Below are 21,619 nucleotides of genomic sequence, written 5' to 3'. Positions count from 1 at the left end.
TGCGGCAGCGTGGGGTGGGGGGGGGGGGGGGGTGGTCTGAGTTTCTAAAATGTAACATTGATGATCTACTGCTAGCAACATTAGCATCATAGCTGCGCCACTTTGTACAGCGCCCCTAGGAATTTCTACACGAATTTCGACACCAACCAGCACAGAGCACACACTCGCTTTTTCCACTGTAATGTGAATATACCTTAGGGGAGAACTGAAAAGGTGCGGCACTTTATATTTTTGAAGACATTAATAGCACAGTCAGGCTGAACTTACAATATTTGACAAAGCCAGCCAAGAAAATAGTAATTTAACACAAATCATGTGGCACAGTATGCAGTACATAAAATTATACATGCCTGGTTGTTTACAAACGTGGCAAAATTGAGAAGATAACATTTCACACTGACTAGTTTCTGATCTCTAATAAAAGAGTCCTGTTCATGTGGACACCCATGTCCTGATCATCCCCCGTACGTGATTGGTCAATGCAGCGCCTTTGCCAGATGATGTCATCATCTGGTGCAGTGCGTTAAGGATGAAAATAGCACAGAAGATTCCCCCGCCACTTTTTTATGTTCAATTTGTGGAAAGGAGTTAAATTAGAAGGTCATACACAGCTTCAATTAGAATTCAGAAGCTCATGCATAGTTCATGCACAGTTATAAGGTCTGAAAAGACTGGTGTGAAATCATAAAGGAGAGAAGCCAGTCAGCCGAGTGGCAAAACCTTTTCCAGTACTTGCATATTGTTGTCTTTTGCTGCATTTGATAATTCATACTCAAAGTAGAACTGAGGTGACATTTATTACAAGATGATTAGTTAAAGCATTTCAAAATGCACCTGCATTGTGTCAAATTAAACAATTTTTTCAGTCATATATTTAGTCAGAAACGATTTCTTAAAAAGTGTTAAAATATTGTCTCATCTTGTTCTCGTAAACCTAATGTTGTGTATCTTCTTCTTCTTCTTGTGAGCTAAGTGCATCATCACACCCCTAGCTACAGTATATAAAGCCTGATCCATTTCAGATACTTTGCTAAGCTGTCCAAATTATAATGAATAGGTAAATCAAGACAGGGAGGAAGACCTGTAGACCAGCAAGATATTTGCAAGGTTATATACTGTAGGAACTTGCATCCAGAATTTTAATGAGCACAGATCTGGGATCTGTCCAGATTCACTGAATCCAGTCATTTTAATTGAAGTGTGGCTGGTAGGTGGCATAATGTCCAATATAACAACTTCTAACAATATACAAGATCGTATTTCAGGTTCACCTAGCACAGACACAGAACCACTTTATTTCGTTAACTTCAATTGCACAATGTGTCTGGTTTTCATCCTCTTATTGAAGTCCTTTGGGTACTTTTGAATAGAAGGCCATTAGGCTTTTAATATTCCTGTTTTTGCATGGTCTCACTGGAAGTACCAAAACAGAACAAAGCAAATGAAAGGAATTTACCTTCTTGTATAACACAGAAAGCCACCCGATTCTCATTCAGCTTCTGACCTGGCGGATGAAGATGAATGTAAAGATGCAGTACTAAATGATATCTCAGACTGACCAGAAAACAGGGTGGTGATGCCATGCTGCTGCTAAAGACGCCACCGTTCACAGAGTACAGTGCTTATGCCACAGACATGTCATCTAGACACATTGCAAAAATCAACAAAATCATTTGATTAAAAACCACTGCTATGCAATAAACTCTACTACAAAATTCACACCCAACAGCAGCCCTGAGATACATATACATTAGGGGTGTAACAGTTCACCAAATCCACAGTTATGGTCATACCTCGGTTTATGAAATCACCAATAACTTGCAACTCTAAAGAGTACAACATCCAAATCAGTTACAGAATCTATGATGATTTTACTGCTGTAGTTTGTGAAGAAAAACTGTATCAAAAACAACTTTTTAGATGATAATCCACAAGTATAACAGCAAAGGAGCTCCAGTCTTGATGATATGATCATAATACTGTGGTGACACCATTGATTTGATTTGATTTATTCTTTCAAGCATGTAGAAACAGTTGATATGACAACACACATAATTTTACACATAATCCAATATCAATTTGCTTATACCTAGTACATGCTTGAATGGAGTAGGAAGAAGTCAGACTTATCCAGTCCTACCCCATGACATCATCTTACCATCATTGGTTTGCAAGCAGTAAATGATTCACTTCTACCCACACAAGTATTATACTAAAAAAGACCCCAGGAATGGCACTGGGTTGTGAAGCAAATTTTGCATAACAGCCAAACTGCATTACTACAACTTCTACATTCATCATGTCATGTACATTGGCCCAAAAATAAATTTTCCCATTGAGAATAATTGGAAAGGAAGTAGCTGTTAATTTTTCACAGTGTCACATAATATCATTTGGAAAGTCTAGTACTATAGCCATAGAGTATTTTTATTCTATCCCATTCATGTGTGCACGGAGCCAACCAAAAGTTATGTGGCTCATCCAACGGGAGACTCGGCTTGAAGCCAAGTGTGCATGGGACCAAAAGTGAAGCACAGAAAGGATATAAGATCACAATGACACAGCCACATCTAAACAGTTATCTATAAGCCTAACAATCTCACTATAGTTAACACATACTTGCTGTGGACAGCGGGCTGTGTGGCAAGGCTTAAATGATCATGTTTATGCTCATTTATCAGGTGTTGATAAATGACTCTTATTGGCTTTTTTTCCTCCTAGGTTTTATTGCATATACAGAACCTAGCATTGTTAATTAGTTAGTGTCACTAACTAAGAATTCAGAGTTAGTCACATCAGTTTGTCCAAACACTTTTTTTACATTAACACACTGAGTTTTACTTGCATATATATGAGTGAAACGCTTGCGCCATAGAGCCCACTGACGTTTGCCCCACAGCTAGCAAATCACCACAGGACATCTGCACTTGTCTGTGTATTTGCTCATCTTTACTAAAATACAGAAGACAGATGACCAAAGTTATTCCATTCAACAAACAAGGTAATATTCTTCCTGTTTTAGCTTAGGAGCTTCTGCCATACCTGCTTACTTCTGCCAATTGTACATGACCAAAGGACAAACCAAATAAAGTGCAGATACATGGAGCAGCTAGTCTTTAATGTGTATATGTCACATCTGCGCAATAATCCATTACTTTAATAAAGTCAGTGCAAATACTAATATAGTGTATGGCCACTACATACCAATACATGTTATGCCTCTAAGTAGCCCTGAAGCCCTCTTTTGTTTATGGAAACACTAATTACAAGACAGAGTGTGTACAACCTAACAACGGGATGAAAACTTTAACTCTGGAGAGCCAGGTCCAGTGTTACTTATAAACCTTTACACCTGAAAATGGTCAAGATACAAGTATCTATGCAATAACCTTACCATACTGTCTTCTAAAAATGAGCTAACAAATTGTGCACTTCGCATTAGCAATTGCCATCAATTTTCTGACAAACAAAGTGCCCTGGATTAATGACCTCGGGGGAAATGGTTGCTAAAAACAAACCCACTCCTACTGGTCAGTTTAAAGCATGTTGTCTGCCATTGCTAAAATAGTACTTTATGTTAAAATACACATTGTTAAAAGTGAGTATGCTGAGAGAGTAATCTTGCAAAGTTTACAGCCTAATTTGACAAAAAGTCTTAATTTATTCCAAAGTTTAGGAATAGCTCTCATGCACTGTTAGTTTGTGTATTTACCAAGAGCTGTAATTTAAATTCCACATTGAGAAAACCGGCAGAGATGGACAAATCCATCCATTCATTGATGATGACACAGACAATAGTGATGTTTGGTGAAAACCCAGTTGCTTGCAAATTGCCTAGTACCTCCTGAAATGTATCTGCTGGAGCAATTCAGGAAACCAAATTCAGCCTCACCGTCTCCAGGCCAACGCAAGTAGGGGATCTAATCAGGAGATGCAAAGTGCAGCACTCTAATTGCATCATTAGCTAAACCAATGAGTCAGTCACAGTGACTTCAGCCTTGTCCTCCTCCCCCCAGCCCTCCCTCTTCTGCCCCTTCCAGAAATAGGGAGTCAAGCCTCAAGCTTTTTACTGTACGACCGCTCAAGCAGAATAATTCATAACGTGTTATGCGCAACAAGGCTAAATGTTAACGTTCCATAAATATCCAAATGAAACACACAGTAGTAATGAGACTGTGCTAGACAACTGTCATCAAGATATAATTTTAGCGATAATATTTGTCTTTCAGGGAGTGGAAAAGATTAGTTCTTCATTTTGAAACACAGAAATAAAACATATTAGCTCAAGCACACAATGCAATGATGTTTCCTCAACATGACAGGCATACATGCCCTTGTCAAATGTTAAAGAACATCATAGGGCAAACAACTATCCTGAACATATTTGCAGGTTCACACTCATGATGTTGAAGTGGTAAGATTTTAACAGTATACAATGCTCTCTTGATGCACTGTAACAGAAACAGAGCTTTGCAGTCTTTTTTTTGCTCACTATTGTTTGGTTGTACATAGGTAGATGAGTTGCCCTCCTACAATATTCAGATGACCCCTGGCTGGCTGTGGTTCTGCATGCTTTGCTAAAAATGACTAAGAGGCGGTTTCCCTGCAATGGAAAACGCAGCCTAGCAGAAAAGAACTTGCCTTGTATTTCCTGTCTATGTAAAATGAAAGATAACACCTCTAACTCTTCCTGTGTAGAGTGCTCTAACGAAAGTGATGAGCATAATTTTGACAGCCTTGGGTCAATGATAATCTCTCTCTCTCTGAGATGGTTGCAAAATGTTGTTCTAAGCAGACAGGCTCTACTCAGGTATTTGCTTAAATTAATGACAACTGTGCATGTCACTATGAAGACAAGTCATTTACCAGTTTAAATGACAGCTGTTATTGATATCAACGTGACGTAACCTCGAGATGATGACATTTCCAGTTGTCATGTTTATTTGGATCAAGAGACAAGATTTTGAGGTTATTATTTTGCCATTTGCACCTATTTGACAGCGTTTTTCCCGCTGTTGCGGTGATGTCTTGGACTGATGGACAAATTAACCTGGCCTTTGCCGCACTGTATTAGCTACACTACAGCCTGGCTGCGGCTGCGGCTGCTGCTACAAGGACAAGGAGCTTCTGGAACTGACGTCTCCATGTCGGGTCACATCTGCATAACCATCTCTTACTGTTAAAATACGGTGTCCCTCTGAATTCACTACTGGTTGTGTGTGAACGCAAACTTGAACTACGAATATGTAGCCTAGTGAACATCACCTCAGGCTAACGTTACTCTGGACAATTTTAGACGCCGTTGTCAATTCGTAATGCCATTTCTTGAAGCGAACTTGAGGATCATCAGTCAGCACTTAGCAAGCTAATCACAGCTAAGAAACACATATCTGGTTACAAACATACAGTATTTTAATGCTGTACCATTTCTCCATATTTCTGTCGTGTTATTTGCTAACGGTAACGTTACAATGTTGTGCCAAGTGCGGTGTCGTTAGTGTCTGGTTACAGTGATTAACGTCGCGTAAATTTGCTTAGCCAACCTTAATTAGCAAAAATGAAAATATCTAAACGCTAGTAAACCCATTTGGGGAGAACACTATCATTGACAAAGATGTTAAAAACCCACACAGCACATAAAGTCTTCTACCTTTGGCGAAAAACGTCCTTTCCTTTTCGACTCTGTGAAAACCCTCTGTGATTTTTGTTGCCCTGACACAACTACCACGCGCTGCACCAAAGCCCCGCCCTGCTACATGCAAGAACGCTGCCATTGGTTGATTAGAATACAACTGCAGCCAGGTATAGCTTTCTCATTGGCCAGGAAACCTGCCGATCTATTCGGATTCTGCTTCCCGCGTTCTAGGTAGTGCTCACAATACATAACATTATGCAGCCTAAATTTAGCTGACAACCACTACTGCAGGCTTGGGAAACACGAGTCACAGTGACCTCCAGTATTGATATACGGTAGAGTGAGACACACACACACACACACACACACACACACACACACACAGAGTCGTCACATGAATGTTTTAATGACAATTGAGACAATAAAGGCTGTCAAAATCATGAACAAGCAATTGGTGGGAAAAAAAACACAATGAAACAAAATTATTTCATTTTATTTCAAATACCTGTGCAGTCACTATCCAAATTCAATCTCAGTGCTAAACGACACAAGGATGCCTTTCACTGCCAACTAAAAAGACAAGCAAAGACAATAACCTGTCAGAACAGGAACATCATGTCCCTTGGGGAGAATGATTTCTCACTAGTGACTTTGACTCTCTATGCCAGCTACACTGGATGGGCTGTCTCAGTGTTGCCAGACTAGTATAGTGGACAATGCTGCTTGTAGGAGTGAGTTAACACTCAGTCTTTCATAATAAGAGGAGCCTTGACTTGAGCTGCAACCTCAGCCCCCATAAGTTCCTCTACAATCGTCAGGGCAAACTCGAAACTGGTTCCTGGCCCACGGCTGGTGATGTAATGTCCATCCTTCTGTACTCGGGCCTCTGAATATTTATAGTGATCTAAAAAAAGACAAAGCAATACCATAAGGATAAACACAATATGAGAGCTCAAGCTGAAGGCCAAGAGCCACACATTAGAGCACACTATGTACTTCATGTACTTAAAAAGATAATCTATCACTGTGTCAACTGACCCAGTTCTCTAGTATGTTCTATCAAATTCCTGCATCCACTTTCACCCTGAATGGTGTACTCTCCCCTGTTGCATAGTGACATGATCTTCTATAAGCAAGAAAGAGCTAGTACAGCACCATCTGCTGCCCTTTACAAATAACTACAACGTCCTCTGTTATTCCATATCCAGTTTGTCTGCAATAAATTACTTTTTTTTTTACCTCCAGCCATCATCTTCTCCTTCATGGCAGGATGCGTAGTGACTGTACTGCCATAGCCAATGCCATGTGCTAGTAGAGCAGTGGGACCTGCAGAAGGGCAAATTTGTTTAAGGTTCATTTAACAGCTCCCTCTTAGAAAGTGACACTTAAAAACATCTTGTTATAATATAGTATCTGGCCACATTTCATCTTTATGCAGTTTAGAAAAGGCTACAAAGTCAAGTTTTTTAAAAAAAGACCCTCAAATTACTTCAAGCTGTACACATAATGTGAAAATCATACAAAGAAAATCAAAACACAGAAATTGCTACATTTGACATTAGGGATTGCAGTAAGTATAATAAATGAATGGCACAAGTACTGATGACAACAAGATGACCGCATTATGTCCTATGGTGTCATGTCCTGCACCATTGTTTCTAAGAATACGTACATGCAGTATACAGTTTCAGCCTCTGTCCAAAGACTCTGCACCACATTGAAAAGGAGAGGAAAAAAGGAGAGGCTGGAGACACTGACTGCTGCTGCTGCTGCTGCTGCATTAACTTTGTCTATGTCCTACTACTGCAATGAGCTCATATAAAAACTGTTAATAAATAGAAAGTTATTGATTATATTCCTTGGCTGCCTTCCCATTCAGCCTAGAGATTACACTTTCCCCTGACTAAACAGCAGACTGCCAGTTAAAGCCAAGCTACTCCTGTTACAGTCCCTACCCAAAGGACACCAGTCTGGGAGAGAGAGACCTTCTGAGAACCAAGTCCAACAGTGAGGCTATGTTCATTCTCTGATGCAGCCTAAAAATTATGTATCTGTGTTTTTTTTGTACATGCATATAACAAATATTAGCTCAAAACGAGAAGTATGCAATATATAACTCATCGTGATATAATTTAACACTGAATATGTTCTAGTTTTTCCCCATTAAAGTCCCTTCTGAACAAACCTTTTACACATGTCAAGACCATTTTCATGTTGGGACGAAATAGAGACTCGTAACTAGTCCTCTTGCTGGCAGGTTTCATTACATTGTATTCCTGTGAGGATTTCAGTCCTTTTCTAGGACACCCAACAATTCACTTTGCTGCACTGGTCCCCTGTTTCTATTCAAAATGTCCTTGCAGTGTCCTTCTCTGCATACTGAGGCTGTCAGATAAAATGTCAGTCAGTTCACCCAGGGACAGTTACTAATCAAACCCTGAACCTTTCAATTCAAATCATTCAAAATGTCTGTTTGAATTTGAACTCAATTTCAATGAGTGAGTGAATTCAGCTCAAGTTCAGTAGTTCAGTTGAATTTGAATGGAAGTCACCGAATGCAATTCAAAATGCCAAACATGGACGCAAACGACCATAAATTAATGAAGCATGTTTGTTAACAGTGTTAATGTTTTTTAAATGGAGTTAAGGTGTGTGATAAACTCTTAAGGGCACAACTTGTTACTAAAAAATAAGAAAATCCCCTGAATCCATTGCCATGTGAATATAAACACTGCACCTTTCCTCTGATTAAGATCTTTAATTCTAATTGTGAGCGAATCCAAATCCCATTTACTGGCACAACATTAATCTGATAGGTCTAAAATGAGATGTCAGGCCTTTAGTGTAATTTCTATTTAAAAATGTTTACAAGAAACATTGTAGTAAAGTGCACAGTTTACTAACTTATCAGTCAACTGTCAGAATGGATTGATTTGATATGGAAAGTGAATGTGAGGTGTAAGCATTGCTCAGTTACTTGAAGATGCTATTTTACACAGCAACCATCAGAATAAACTACACTATGTAGGTCAGGTAATTGATGTCAATTTGACTAAAAGCAAGTACATATTGGTCAAAACTGAGGTCATGTCATACTACAATTTTAGCCCACAGAAAGGCATCACTATTAGTGGTTGGTGCTGTATAATTATGACTTTGTTTTCACAAACTGTACCTGCACAGATGGCTGCAATCAGGCCTTTTCTGCCATCTTGATCCTTCAGTACCTCCTTCACAGCAGGAGACTGCAAGAAAGCATAAAAAACCAAATGCACTGTGAGTCATTTGCAGGCCATGTGATTACACAGTGCGAATGCTGACTATGCTATCATCTTCAGTACACACAGAAATGTTTTCAACACATCAAAATAACCTTTCACTGTGTCAATAAATCCACAGATTTATTAAACAAAAACAGTACCGGTAATATTCATAACAAACATGATCCCTGCCCAGTCTCATCTATCAGATGTGTTTGTTTAAAATATTGAATTGCATTATGTCAAGTAGCTTTTACTACATTAGAACACAAAGAAGCAGCAGACACTACTCTATACCACCACTGGAAGAGGGATCCTGCTTCTGTTGCTCTTCCAGAGGTTTCTTTCTGGGGGCTACTTTTTCCTTATCCCATTTCGAGGGTCTAAAGACAGAGGGTGTCGTATGATGCATATGTTGTAAAGCTCCTTGAGGCACATTTGTGATTTGTGATACTGGGCAATACAAATAAAATTAGACTTGACTTGAGAGAATATGTCAGAAATGGGTAAATTTCTTATATTTACAATTCAGAAGCTCAAAATGTATTTTTAGAAAAGGATGCGACTATAATCAATGGCACTAAAAACAACACTATCCATATACATACAGTATACACACACACACACACAATATGTTTAATCCTAATTATATCCATACCTTTATTTAACTGATACCTACTGTAGTTTTGATGTATTTTTCCAATTCATCAATTATTTGTCTATAAAAGAAAATGAAGATCCACATAATAATCTTTTCATTCAAATACTTTGTTTTGTATGAGCAACAGTCTACAACCCAAAAAATTTTCTGTCAATTGGCTAATCTATTAATTGACTACTTATTGACTCTGTAGTCATTTCTACAGTTGCTTGCATAAATGTATATTTTTACATGGGGTTCTGGGGGGGGTGACATTTTTCCTTGCTTCCACAAGAGGGCATCATAACAAAGAAAGCCTGAGAATCACTGGTTGAGTTGGTCCATGAGCTTGAAACCCTCCCAGAGTGAAACATGATGATTGATACAGTATATTTGGATGCATTTTGAGTACATCTCACCTCGGCCAGATTCTTGGCCCCTGGCATACCTCCTGGCAGAAGCACCACATCATAAGGGCCCTGGGAGACAAACCATTAACAGATACAGGATAATAAGGCTTGACATTGCATAACACCTGCCATCACTATTTGGCTGCTAGAAAAAATCAATCAAACAAAACATAGACATGCATACATATACAATAAAAAATAAAAGAGTGCTTAAATCTGGCTTTAGTCTACCATTTTAACATGTAATGACAGTGTTAGGAGTTACAGCTGCATGCAAAACTTTAGCCACTCCTGGAGAACTTAGATTTTTTTATTGATTTTATGCTTTGCTTTAGACATTTTCAGTCTTTCTTGCAGACCACTTCATTTTCTGAGATTTATTGGGCTGTCTTGCACACATACATTGCATGTTTAAGATCCACCCACAGATTTTTCAGTGATGTTCAAGTCTGAGGACTGTGGGAGCTGTTCCAAGACCTTCAGCTTGTATTTCTTGAAGTAGTTCACAGTGGAGTTTGAGGTCTACTTTGGCTCACTGCCCCTTTTTCTGTTTCACTTTCTTGACTCACTGCATGACATTTAAATCCAGATTTGCTGCTATTTACAGCAGTGTTGCCTGTGCCATTGGCTGCTACACAACCCCAAAGCAAAAGATTTACACCCCTTACAGTTGGCAAAGTGGAGTTACTAAGTACAGGCTCAGTAGGTTGCCCACCCTTGTGCACATGCCACAAGTACTGCTACATTTTCTTCTATTTTATTTTTAAAGCAACAGTGCATTATGATTTCAAGTAAAGCTTGGTTTTAATTTCGGGGTGGGGGGTATTTACACTCAACATTATAGGGGTGCCCACTCTTTTGCAAGTGTAGATACTGAGCCCAACCTGTTTGCTGGCATCCTCCAGGCTAGCATCTGGACAGATGACGACGTTTCTGCTGCACTGGACTGGCTCTTTGCCCGTTAGTCCTGCAACCGTCACTGCAATCTACAAGTTCGTTTAGCAAATATAAAAAGCAGAGCATCAGCATAATGGCATGACATGGCATCCTGTCTGTATATGGCAGCTTTCAAAATAAAAGTCGCCATCAAATGGCGGAGATCTGCTGGACCTTGATACTTGGCCTCGGTCTGCGTTCACTTTAAAAGCCTTGAGTGTGTCTACAGTTAACCAAGGACAAACTATAACTTACTCTAGCAAAAATCTAATCAATAAGCGGTCAAATTGTAACTACCTGCTCCTGTTAGCTCAGTAAAGTTAGCAGGTTCATTTAGGCTATGTTGTTAAAAGTCCAACTTATTGCTCAACGTCTATTTGCATCATGTTCATGTCTTAACAAAGCTGTCGAGACCAATAAAAAGTTAAAATCATTACAGTGTTCTGAAGTGACTGAAGGGGAAGCCAATTTTAACCCAAGCTAGCAGGCTAGGTTCTGTTGGTCTGCGCATTATTTAGCTAACGTTACGGCCAGTCATTACGCCTACAGACGAGTTACAAACCCCAGCTCTTCGCATGATGTCCACAGGAATGACAGTTTCCATTTCCTCTGCACCTTTAGACAGGATTACTAATGCTCTCTTTCCTGCCATGTTTAGCCTTGCAGTTGTGCTGCTACCAGGAGCAAATACACCAACTTCAATGTGCAGCTCTTTAATGACACTTTAACGGGAGACTTCTTCTTCTTCTTCTTCTTTATGGCGCGTTGGCATCCAGGGACTGTTGCATTAGTGCCCCTTCTGTGCAACTGTCAAATTACCTTTCAGGTGCTTATGCATCTACTAAGGTGGAGTATGGATCAAACTGGACCTTACCCTATATCCCATCAATTTACCCTGTCCATTTTAAGAAATCTAGCACCCTGTTAGTAATTCCCTGATGTCCATTATATATATATATATACACCTTGCATTCATTATTAGTCTCTCCTCTGTATACCTGCTACACTGACATAAAACATGTTGCACTGTTTCTGGTTGCTGACATTGATAACAACTTCCTGTTGGATGTTTTGGTTGCCAGACTGCTCCCTTCTATCCTCCTTCAAAGAGAATGCTCAACATCCTCTGCTACCCCTGCAGTCCAATGCCAAAACACATGTAAAGACACAAAAAGTAAAACAAATACAAAGAAAATACACTTGCACTGAGAGAAAAAAGCAGATGTCCCTGGAAACCAGACTTTCCATGCACACTGTAAAAGAATCACCACCTGTGTGCAGTGTACTGACTACAACTAGCTTTTGGTCTAAAATATTTAACTGCTCCTGGTGGTATTAGACACACTCATAAGATAGTAAAATTACATTTACTGTGTGGTATCAGCTGCATACATGCATGAATACATGATTCTTATTGTGGCCCCCGATAATAGCCAGTACATTCTTTCTTCCAGTAGGTGGTAGCATTAACCAAAGTTTTGGGAAAGGTGGTCAACAGAAGTTTGAAAAAGAAGCCTGCATTAATTAAACAACACAGTTTGTCATTCAGACAATACCAAAAAGGCATTTTCTATCCCTGCTGGCTTATGATTGGAATAAATAAGGGATAATTCAGTAATGCAATGAATGTGGTTTTATAAACAACAGCAGGTCACCAACATCACCAAGTTATTCAGGAGCTGTCTAAGAACTTCTGTACTGAACTCTTATTGCAATCATATTCCAGTGTAAATCATACACTTGTGTGGGGCTTTAGTGTGCAGGCACCTATCCCAGTTAATGTGCCTCTGTGCATTCTGCTGCTGAGATTCACTTTTATATTTGTGCGACAAACTAGAGCCCAGTGAAATGGCAGATTAGACAAAAGCGTAGGGGGTGCTGGCAGCAGGTTGTTTATTGCGTGCCTGTGAGTGAATCCAAGAGGCAGCAGAAATCAACATATGCAGGTGGGGATGAACTGAACCAGACCCACGGTGGCACTCAAGCTAATTTCCATATATTAATTCACTTATGTACCTTTACTAAATCCTTTCAGTATGTAATCTTAAAGTGCATGATCACACTGGCGAAATGTTTTAAAGCGACTTGTGACACAGTTGTAAGGATGACAATGTCACGGAAAACAAAAGATTTGTACTGGGCTTTATCTTTTATCTCAAGAAAGGTTCATGCTTTTACAAGTAGATTTTCATACAAAACTATGAATGGAAGCAACACCTGGAATATAACAAAGGCACATTATAGAAGAAGGGTGTTAATTTCTGCATTTTTTTATTATCAACAAATTCAATGAAAATTGATCCTCACTGTTGACATGTACCTTCATTACAATGGACATAAGCACTGTATTTTTATTTTGAGATATACACTGTACACTGTCTCGCTGTTACAAATGCTCACCAATGCATATTAATCCATGGCTGAAAATAATCCCCAAGAAATGCACTAGTAGAAAACCATGAGCTTGGGGCTGAGAGCAACAGAGAGGGTAGGGAGGTTGGAATGAATTCAGAAACTAACACATTTGGTCCTTTTGTGGCATTTATTGACTACTAAGAACTATAAAATACATCAGGATGCTTTGGAAAAAGGTTAGCTGTATGCGTCATTTTTTTAAAAACTACAAAAAAAAAAAAAAAGCACATTGGCATGATACAGCCATAGGTGTGGCATGGCAACACATTATAATGATGTATAAATGTGTGTTCTACTGCTGTATGTGAGATTGTCCTGTGGAGTAAAAGTGTGGGTATTATTATTTCTCCTGTGCTCCCTCTTGCCTGCACCAGGCCTTGCTCTGCTTTATCTGGCCCTTCACAGAGGTCTGCTCGAAAACCTGAAGGGCTTCTGGAATCAAATCTCCAGGGAGAAGAGAACACAGAAACATTTTTTTATATAAGATGGGGACAGAGGAAAAAGAAAATCCTTAAACTAAGATGAGGGAATTCCACAAATTACTGTTTGTCACAAAGTAATCCTGTTACTATTGCAAAGAAAATGAAACGGTGTAAACATGGAAATAAACTGCTAATATGGATGTAGCTTACAAGCAGAGGCTCTGTTCAGTTGAGATATACAGCTGCAAACCCTGCTTCACATCCCCAGAAAGGAAGAGCGCCACAAAATTCAAAGTGGTTACAAAAATTTTGCTTCTACAGGGAGAGATTAAAAATTTCAGATGTTTTCTTTCTATTTATTTTCATACTTTAGGCACATTTGTACAAATTCTGTCCAACTTTTTGCTCATTGGTTACTTTTGCAAGTGATCTAATGGCAGCATTCATTCAGGGCTTGCATTACTGTGCTCAAAAAACTGATGAATATTTAGGAGCGGTTTATCTTCCCATCTGTGCACAGGCTTTATCTTGTGTCTGTTTCACACACTGTAAGCCAGTGAGTGCATGGAATGAGTGACAAGCATATAATCTTGATTGCATCTTGATGCTATTACCTTACGCTGCCAAGCGCTCAGGTGACAGCTGGAGGACAGTGAAGAGATCTGAGAGAAAAGGTGACATTGAATTTTATGCACCTGTGTCAGCAGCAAGCAGTGCCACACAGTCACAAGATGGCGCCAGCTGAGTGAGTTCAACTTTGTGCAGGATAGTTAGCTTGTAAGCTACATCTAAAAAGCAAGGCCAACTTTGTAAGAATATTTCCAACAATAATCTCTGTAAATAATAAAAAGAAAATAATACACAACAAACATATAACAAAATAAACTAGCTGTCTTCTTGTCAAATCATTTCAAGTTTTCAGATGTATGTTAAAGAATATATTGGCAAATCAGCTGAACAAAGATACATTTAGATGTACTGCAAATCTCAACATTCATTAAACAATTTGTGTTAAATGCTTTATCCAAAATGAGATTCCCCCAAATCCAATGCATGACAAATTGTTTTCAAGCACAGAGAAATATTACAAATTAAAGCAGCACATTAATGTGTTGTTTAGATTATTGAGTATGTGTTACAACATGAACCAGAATTGCCTCACAGTCATTTCTGGTCGCAGTAATCTGCCTATCCTCAAATTATGCCCCTACCCATACAATTTTACGGGGAGGGGGGTGGATGATGGTTGTTGTTGTTGGTAGTGTGTGGGTGGGGGTGTAAAAAGTGACTCTCCCGTTTCTTCTTTCTGCCTCTCTGTCTCAGTTGAGTGTCACCCCGTTTTGCTCTCAGCTTGTGTCTAATAGATGCCTTAATGCTGTACAACGTGGCCTATCTTCAAACAGGAATGCTGATGATACTGGCCCTGCAGCAGTGCCCCCCTTCCCCCCACCACCCCAAGCCCCCAGCCCCAGCCTGCTCCTCTACACAGAGGGCAATAAAGACACAAGGAGGATTAGTGTTGTGTGCCTAACAAAGTGGTTGCCAGAGAGTGAGAGGGCCATACCCATGGGCTTAACCACTACCAGCTCCACTCAGCTCTGCTGAAGTCCCCCTACTGCTTGGGCTTCCCTGAAGTCCGTGCTCACTGAGGGAGCTCTGTGGATGTGTGATAGACTCTGAGTGGGTGAATCCATGTTGATGCTAAAGAGGCAGAGGACACAGACAGATAATCCATGGCTTAAGCAGTGCTGTAGTAACTTTCCTCCTTAAACAAGGGAACATATGTGCAAACAGTTAAATTTAATTCAATCACACACTTGCACTGTGCATATTTTTCACTAAAGACTTCCCCACAGTGAACTCAGACAAAAAAGTTCCAACTCCTTGACTAGTAGGCACTTGAAAATTACCAGCAATAAATCCATGATCATGTATCTTAGCCTTCACAGCAGCCGGATAGTCTGTAAAACATCAGTACAGTGTTTTTCCTAGTTGATTTATCCCACTCACTGTCCAGTGGAAAAACATGGCCTGATACCAAGTGCAGGCAGGCTAAAGGCCATACACTACAATATGTTTATGGATATCTCTCTGACTATAACCAGTGTGCTCATACAAATGGAACACCATATAATTGTACAAGTACACAAATTGCACACAGCAGAGGTGCTGTGGTCTTGTAAATGTTGTCGCCTTAGATAGGAGTGTTACATCTGAGATTACTGTGGAGGAACATGTCTGTGGGTGCAGGCCTGTGAGTACACTAACCGCTGGGTTGATGGAGAGCCGTGTACAGGACAGGACAGGTGAACCAAACAGCTGCTACCCCTTTTTTCCTTAAAAAGCTCCGCGTGACAGATCAGGCTGTGGCTCTCACACATAACGGCCGGCTTTTCACAAGGTAGCTGTCTCAGGCCACGTTACACACGTCTTTTAGATAGTCCATTTTGTGCGTTGGGTAATGAAATTTATGCCGGAGACCCCAGAATATGCAGACATATGGTGGCTATTAATGTTCCTTCCTCCCTTTTCAGCTGTAGCTCTCTGCCCAAGGTATGGGCTGTTCCCGCCTGTCTCGTTTGGGTCCTCTTTACTCTTCATGCTGTTTGCCTTTTACCTCTGTCACGCCAACCACGGTTCACACAGCAGCATGAACTGCTGTGTGTAGAAGAAAGGCCAAGTTCTGTTAATACTTGGCTAAGTTTACATGTTCATTCACACTTGATTATGGGGGAAGCCCTGAGTTCTGAATGGTTTCAGTATGTCAGATTGTAAGAATAAGGAAAGGGCTATCCAATAACAGTAGATACACACTGGGGATCCAGTATTAAACAAATATACAGTACTGTAACATTATTTGCAAAATTTAACTACCAAAGCTCAAAAGCGTATATTTTAGGCAAAGAAGAACAAAACAGCATAGTTTAAATGATTATTAGAAAAAATAATCTTTGGTTTATGAGCCTGTGCAAAGCAGTTTTGTTCCTATGTGTTATTACCTCATACTGTATATTTACAACTCAACATAATCCATGGTCAAACTAATTTGGCAGGAAAAAAAAAACAAATCTAATACTGTTTGAGTTGATCGCAGCTTTAGTATGGGATTCATTCTTTGAAAAATGTAGCAAAGCAATTCTGAAAACTGATGGTGAAATAGCCTTTTTCTGTCCCTTGGTAATGGAAATGGATGCTCAATAGACTCCCTCTAGAAAGTATTATGGAGGTAAAAAGGCATGCAGGTGTAGACTATTTTTACCTGTATAAGCCTTTATAGATTAACACAGTTTACCAGTCCCTGCTCAGCTCTTGGTGCACTATCCTAACTCTGAAATTAACTGGATTCCACTCACTTAATCCCTCTCTTTTTATATAAATGCATACTGCATTATCTGACTTAATGTCTGAGACATTTCCAAACAATTATCCTTTAAAACTTCTTCAAACTGGTATGAAAACATTCCTACAAAAATGATGGCTTCTTTATTGTTGTCAAAGTGGATACTTACAGCTTGGATTGTAATTTTTCTGGGTTTTGAAGGAGGCAAACTGCCTATAAATAAATCCTATGCGATCTCAATTATGGTATGTCTTTTTTCACACTATTCCCCACCTTTTGATTTCTATTTTAAAAGCAGAGTGATATATTCCTATGATTGGAAATGTTCAGTGCACTTCTGGAAGTGGGTGCACTGTCCTGTGCAGATTAGGTTGCTAATGCAAGATCTGTCTCTCTGAAATAGAAGCCTGACAAACAGCACTGTCTCTCCCAGACACAGTAGGAGAGGAGTGTGCTCAGATGGGAGCCTTTGAGACCAGCCTTTTTAATATCGGCGCCACTGTAACATCAGTAAGGTGACATTTCGGCAGCACCATCAAGATCCAACAGTGGCCATGCTGCTTCGACAATCAATTATCCATGCATAACATCCCACCAGTGTGTGCGACATGAATCAGTCCTGGTCCAGGCTTCTCCTCTGCCTTGCTTCTCAAGAAAAGAGAGACCTTTCATTCGACCCTTAAGAAAGGGAGAAATGCTTTGTGTGCTGATAAGGGGATGAAGAGGAAGTTGTGAAAGAAATCAGGAGATATTTATTTGCATTATCTTGAAAGAAGCTCAAATTGGTTTCATTTCAGTGACTATGAATTATGATCCAGAGAGCACAATGATCATCTCCAAGCAGAAATCAACATTGTGATTGAATGGACTAAATACATTCTTTGGATTGTTTGGTGGACTACAGGCAAGAATGCATATTATCTGTTGCCCAAGGAGAAGGAAATGCATTTCACAGCACATATTGCTCATATAAAGTTTTGAGACCAGTTATATTGTTGTATGATTGTTATCAACATAATGGCTATACACAATATACTTTCTCAAATAACTGACATGAATGACATCTCCTGAGCAGACTGTGAGTATATTTTCCTGTTCTTGTGTCCACCTTCAGCTCAGAATAGACTGTTCAAAAAAGACCGATTAGAGGGCATTTGAGGGAGAAAGCACATTCTTGTAAATACATCAGCAATGCCATAAATTACCGCTATGCTTTATCATTGCTCATAGAGAAGTGTTTCACATCTGTATGTGCAGCTAATGGAACCTTAAGGGCACTGTGCTGTCTTACAACAAACTTGTGATGAAAACTGGGATTCCTTTTGTCATGTTGATGGCTATACAACATATGGGGTAATCAGATCATATTGAGTTTTAAGTACATACAACATGTATGATATCTCCATAAAGATTTTAAGTGTTTAAACTTCACAGTAAGTGAAGTCAGAGTTAGAGGACCCACTTTCGCACAGGAGCTCACTCGCTGAACCCAGAAGCTTTCTTCCATGTTTGACAAACAGCACCATTCTCCCGCTTGCCTTCATTTCCATCTGTATGCTATCACTTGGCTGTCAGCGGACGGATTGGCCTGTAGTTCGCAGGATGAAAGGGAGAGAGATCCTGTTGAGTGAATAATCTTGCCAGTTTACAGAAGAGAGTGGATGTCAACTTGACAGACAGTGAGTAGCACACAGATTTGGGATTCTTGGGCAATCCCATAGTCTCTTTAAGTCTGGATGTGTGAATGTGAAATCAATAGTACATCCATACAACAGTTTGTTTGCTGGACCATGGAACGCTTTGTTATGAAAATAAGAGTCATGGATCGTCACCTTATGGATTGAGGACACAGAAAAGGGGACTATAAACATGGGATTTAAGCATGAAAATCCTGATCTTTTTTTTTTTTTTTACTGTAAATGAAAGCATGTAACATTCAAATACATTTATTTATCAACACAATGCAATTTAAAAACATAAAAACGGTGTAAATGATTAGTAAAGGTGTTAGTGTTAATATAAAATCTCTTGTGTGTAAAATTTGTAATTATATTTTGTGTGAATGCGTTTGTTTTAATTACCATATTCACCTGTGTTGCTTCAAATCAAAAGTGTCACATCCTGAAAGTAAAGCGCACCATGAGAAACATCTTCTCAGGATTCTAAACACACCACATACAAACCAGTTCAGCCTCAGACACTATGTCACCACGATCTGTATCACTGGAGATATTCAGTTGACTTCAACAGCACTTTTACAGATATATGCATGTGCAGCATTGTGTACATATAACGTAGATGTCTAAGTTGGCACCGCCATCATGCCCTGCTGTTTATTTGATATGCAAAGGAGTGCTGTGGAGCCGCTCCACGGTCTCTGCCAAAGTACTTTACTCCTCACATAACCCAAAGTGGCAGCAGCAGCATCAGGATGAGCTCCAAGAGCGAGGTGGCTCCCTCGCAGTAATTTATAATACACTTAACTCCTCTACCCTGTTGATTGTCTGCATTACCAAGAATCAAACAAGAGGCAAAAACAAATAAAAAATGTCACTTTCGATTCTGGTTTAACATCGTCGAAAGCACAAGTATTTCATTACCTTCCCATTCATTCACATCAAGGTCTGTGTGGAACAGAAACAGGGATTATGGTGGCAAAGGAAAACAACTTCAAACTGCTTCCATAAACACCATGAAAGGAGAGTGTCTTAAAAAACTGGGTGAAAAAGAGCAAGGTGGAGAAAAATAAATATAAAATGTGTCAGTTAAAATGTAGTTAAATTGAACAAAGTTTGGGAAACTGCCAAAGAATGTAATTACTGAAAAGACTACAGCCTTAAACAGATATTGCAGGGACACTCACCACACCATTCACACCATTATTGCAGGCCTCATCCTTCCCAGAATACTGTGCTGCTGTTCCAAGACTAGATTGTGCCCAAGTGTCTATCGCCCAGGGTGGAGACCATTATTAAATGTGCTCTTTGGAGGGCCTGCAGGTAGCTCCCTGGATCAGGCAGAGGAAGCACAAGAGAGTTTAAGTGTTTTTATTAGGATATATGGAGACCTAAGCTCCATAACAGAGCTTCGACCCTTTCTCCCAGACAGGGGCCGAGTTTTCCTTCTCACTCCACATATCAAAACACTAACCCCACACAGACATGCTGCTTAAAGATGGCATGTTTTCTTTTTTCACCTCACCCTATCAAAATACATATGCTCTGTGATGGAATTCTGCCATTTAACATCTGTGACAAGCTTATCTCTTGACTGTTAAATCCATAATTATTGTCACAGAAAACAAAACTGCACAGGCAGGACTGACGGGAAGACCACATGTGTACACGAATGTGTATTCAGCATAAAATTACACACAGGGAATGTGCTAAACCTTGTTGCAAGTGCCTACTGTGTGTGAAGCCTAAACCCAAAGCAAAAAAATATTGCAAGCAACAAAGCCAAATTTGAGTTTTGGCTCCACCCCTGCTCCATATTTTTCACACAGTGCTGCACCACATATTAGAGCCAGCTGGCCCGATGACATAACTTCCTCCTCTAGTTGTAACGATATAGTGACATGAACATGTGTAAGCCTGTTTTTACACTGCCCATCACTGACACTAGAACGCCCTGAACATCTGCTCTAAACAACAGTAAGTCAGGGGAAGACGTCTGTCTGCAAAAGCCTCCGTCCCTTAACTGATGACCCTAGTTGACGACCAGGACCAGTTGGTAAAATCTTTTTGATGGTATTGTAACATACTTATAGATATAAAGTGTTATCAAAAGTATGAGTAAGTATTTTATAGAGGATTCTAGCTGTCTTGACCCCCTGTTGTCATCAGAGGAATGCTGTGAGCCCAGAAAGAAACTTTCCCATCTGGCTTGCCATCACCCCAACTGCTGCAGTTATACATGTGGGAACTCCACTGGGCACAGAGGAGGAAGAAAGGAATGAGGAACACAAGTAGAGAGGGATGAATTCAGTTGAAAGGTCCAGCTGTTTGGCCCTCCAAACCCTGGGAAAGTTTGATGCTGGTTTTAGGGTTGATCACCTCACCAGCACATCAGCCTGACTCATAAAGCCTCTTAAAAATGTAAGGAACAGGTGGAGAGGGAAGTTTGGCAGAGGCTGCAAAAGGCCGGATGCCAGGTCAGTTCTCACTGCCAACATTATGTGCTGCTTTGAACCCTCTCTCTTTTTTTTACCTAGTGCAATGCATGAAATCATTTTTACTTTGTCAATGTCCAAATTCTCCTTTTAAAATCAATTCTTTCATTATTTCTCCACCTTTAATTTCTTCACATTTTAACACATGCTGTAGTAGTTTGTGTCTGTAAAAGAAGGGAGATATGAAAAGTAAAAAAAAACATTTAAAAACTAGTTCCAAAGCTTTAATGTAGTGCAGTGCAGGCGAGGGCTGTACAGCAGTGTATATACTGACTTCTCTGTTTTCTGTAATGTTTCATTGAATAAAACAAACAGCCAGCCCCTCAATCCAGTTTTATCCATAACCTCTGAAATGAGACTTTATGTTTCATACAAACGGCATCTCGGTTA

The 21,619-nt window shown here is 39.7% G+C and overlaps 2 protein-coding genes across 3 annotated transcripts in view; both read right to left on the bottom strand.

Moving 5' to 3' along the window:
- The window catches only part of kcnab2a (potassium voltage-gated channel subfamily A regulatory beta subunit 2a), a 67,227-nt gene extending 61,463 nt beyond the window's left edge, over positions 1-5,764 (bottom strand). For both annotated transcript variants that reach the window (XM_020602325.1, XM_020602492.1), the window contains exon 1: positions 5,651-5,764. The gene's annotated coding sequence lies outside the window, so the exon portion shown is untranslated. The remainder of the gene's footprint in view (positions 1-5,650) is intronic.
- Positions 5,765-6,017: 253 nt separating this feature from the next.
- Positions 6,018-11,646, bottom strand: park7 (parkinson protein 7). The gene is made up of 6 exons (XM_020602874.1): positions 11,444-11,646; positions 10,830-10,931; positions 9,955-10,014; positions 8,811-8,880; positions 6,875-6,961; positions 6,018-6,539 (listed from the first exon to the last, which is right to left on the bottom strand). The coding sequence occupies exons 1-6, from the start codon at positions 11,531-11,533 to the stop codon at positions 6,379-6,381; spliced, it is 570 nt and encodes a 189-aa protein (XP_020458530.1). The 5' UTR covers positions 11,534-11,646; the 3' UTR covers positions 6,018-6,378.
- Between the last annotated feature and the right edge of the window lie 9,973 nt (positions 11,647-21,619).

This window comes from Monopterus albus, unplaced genomic scaffold, assembly GCF_001952655.1.
Source record: "Monopterus albus unplaced genomic scaffold, M_albus_1.0 scaffold1.1, whole genome shotgun sequence".
Classification (NCBI taxonomy): domain Eukaryota; kingdom Metazoa; phylum Chordata; class Actinopteri; order Synbranchiformes; family Synbranchidae; genus Monopterus; species Monopterus albus.
The sequence above is the reverse complement of the archived record's forward strand: the minus strand, read 5'-3'. Positions and strand labels throughout refer to the sequence as shown.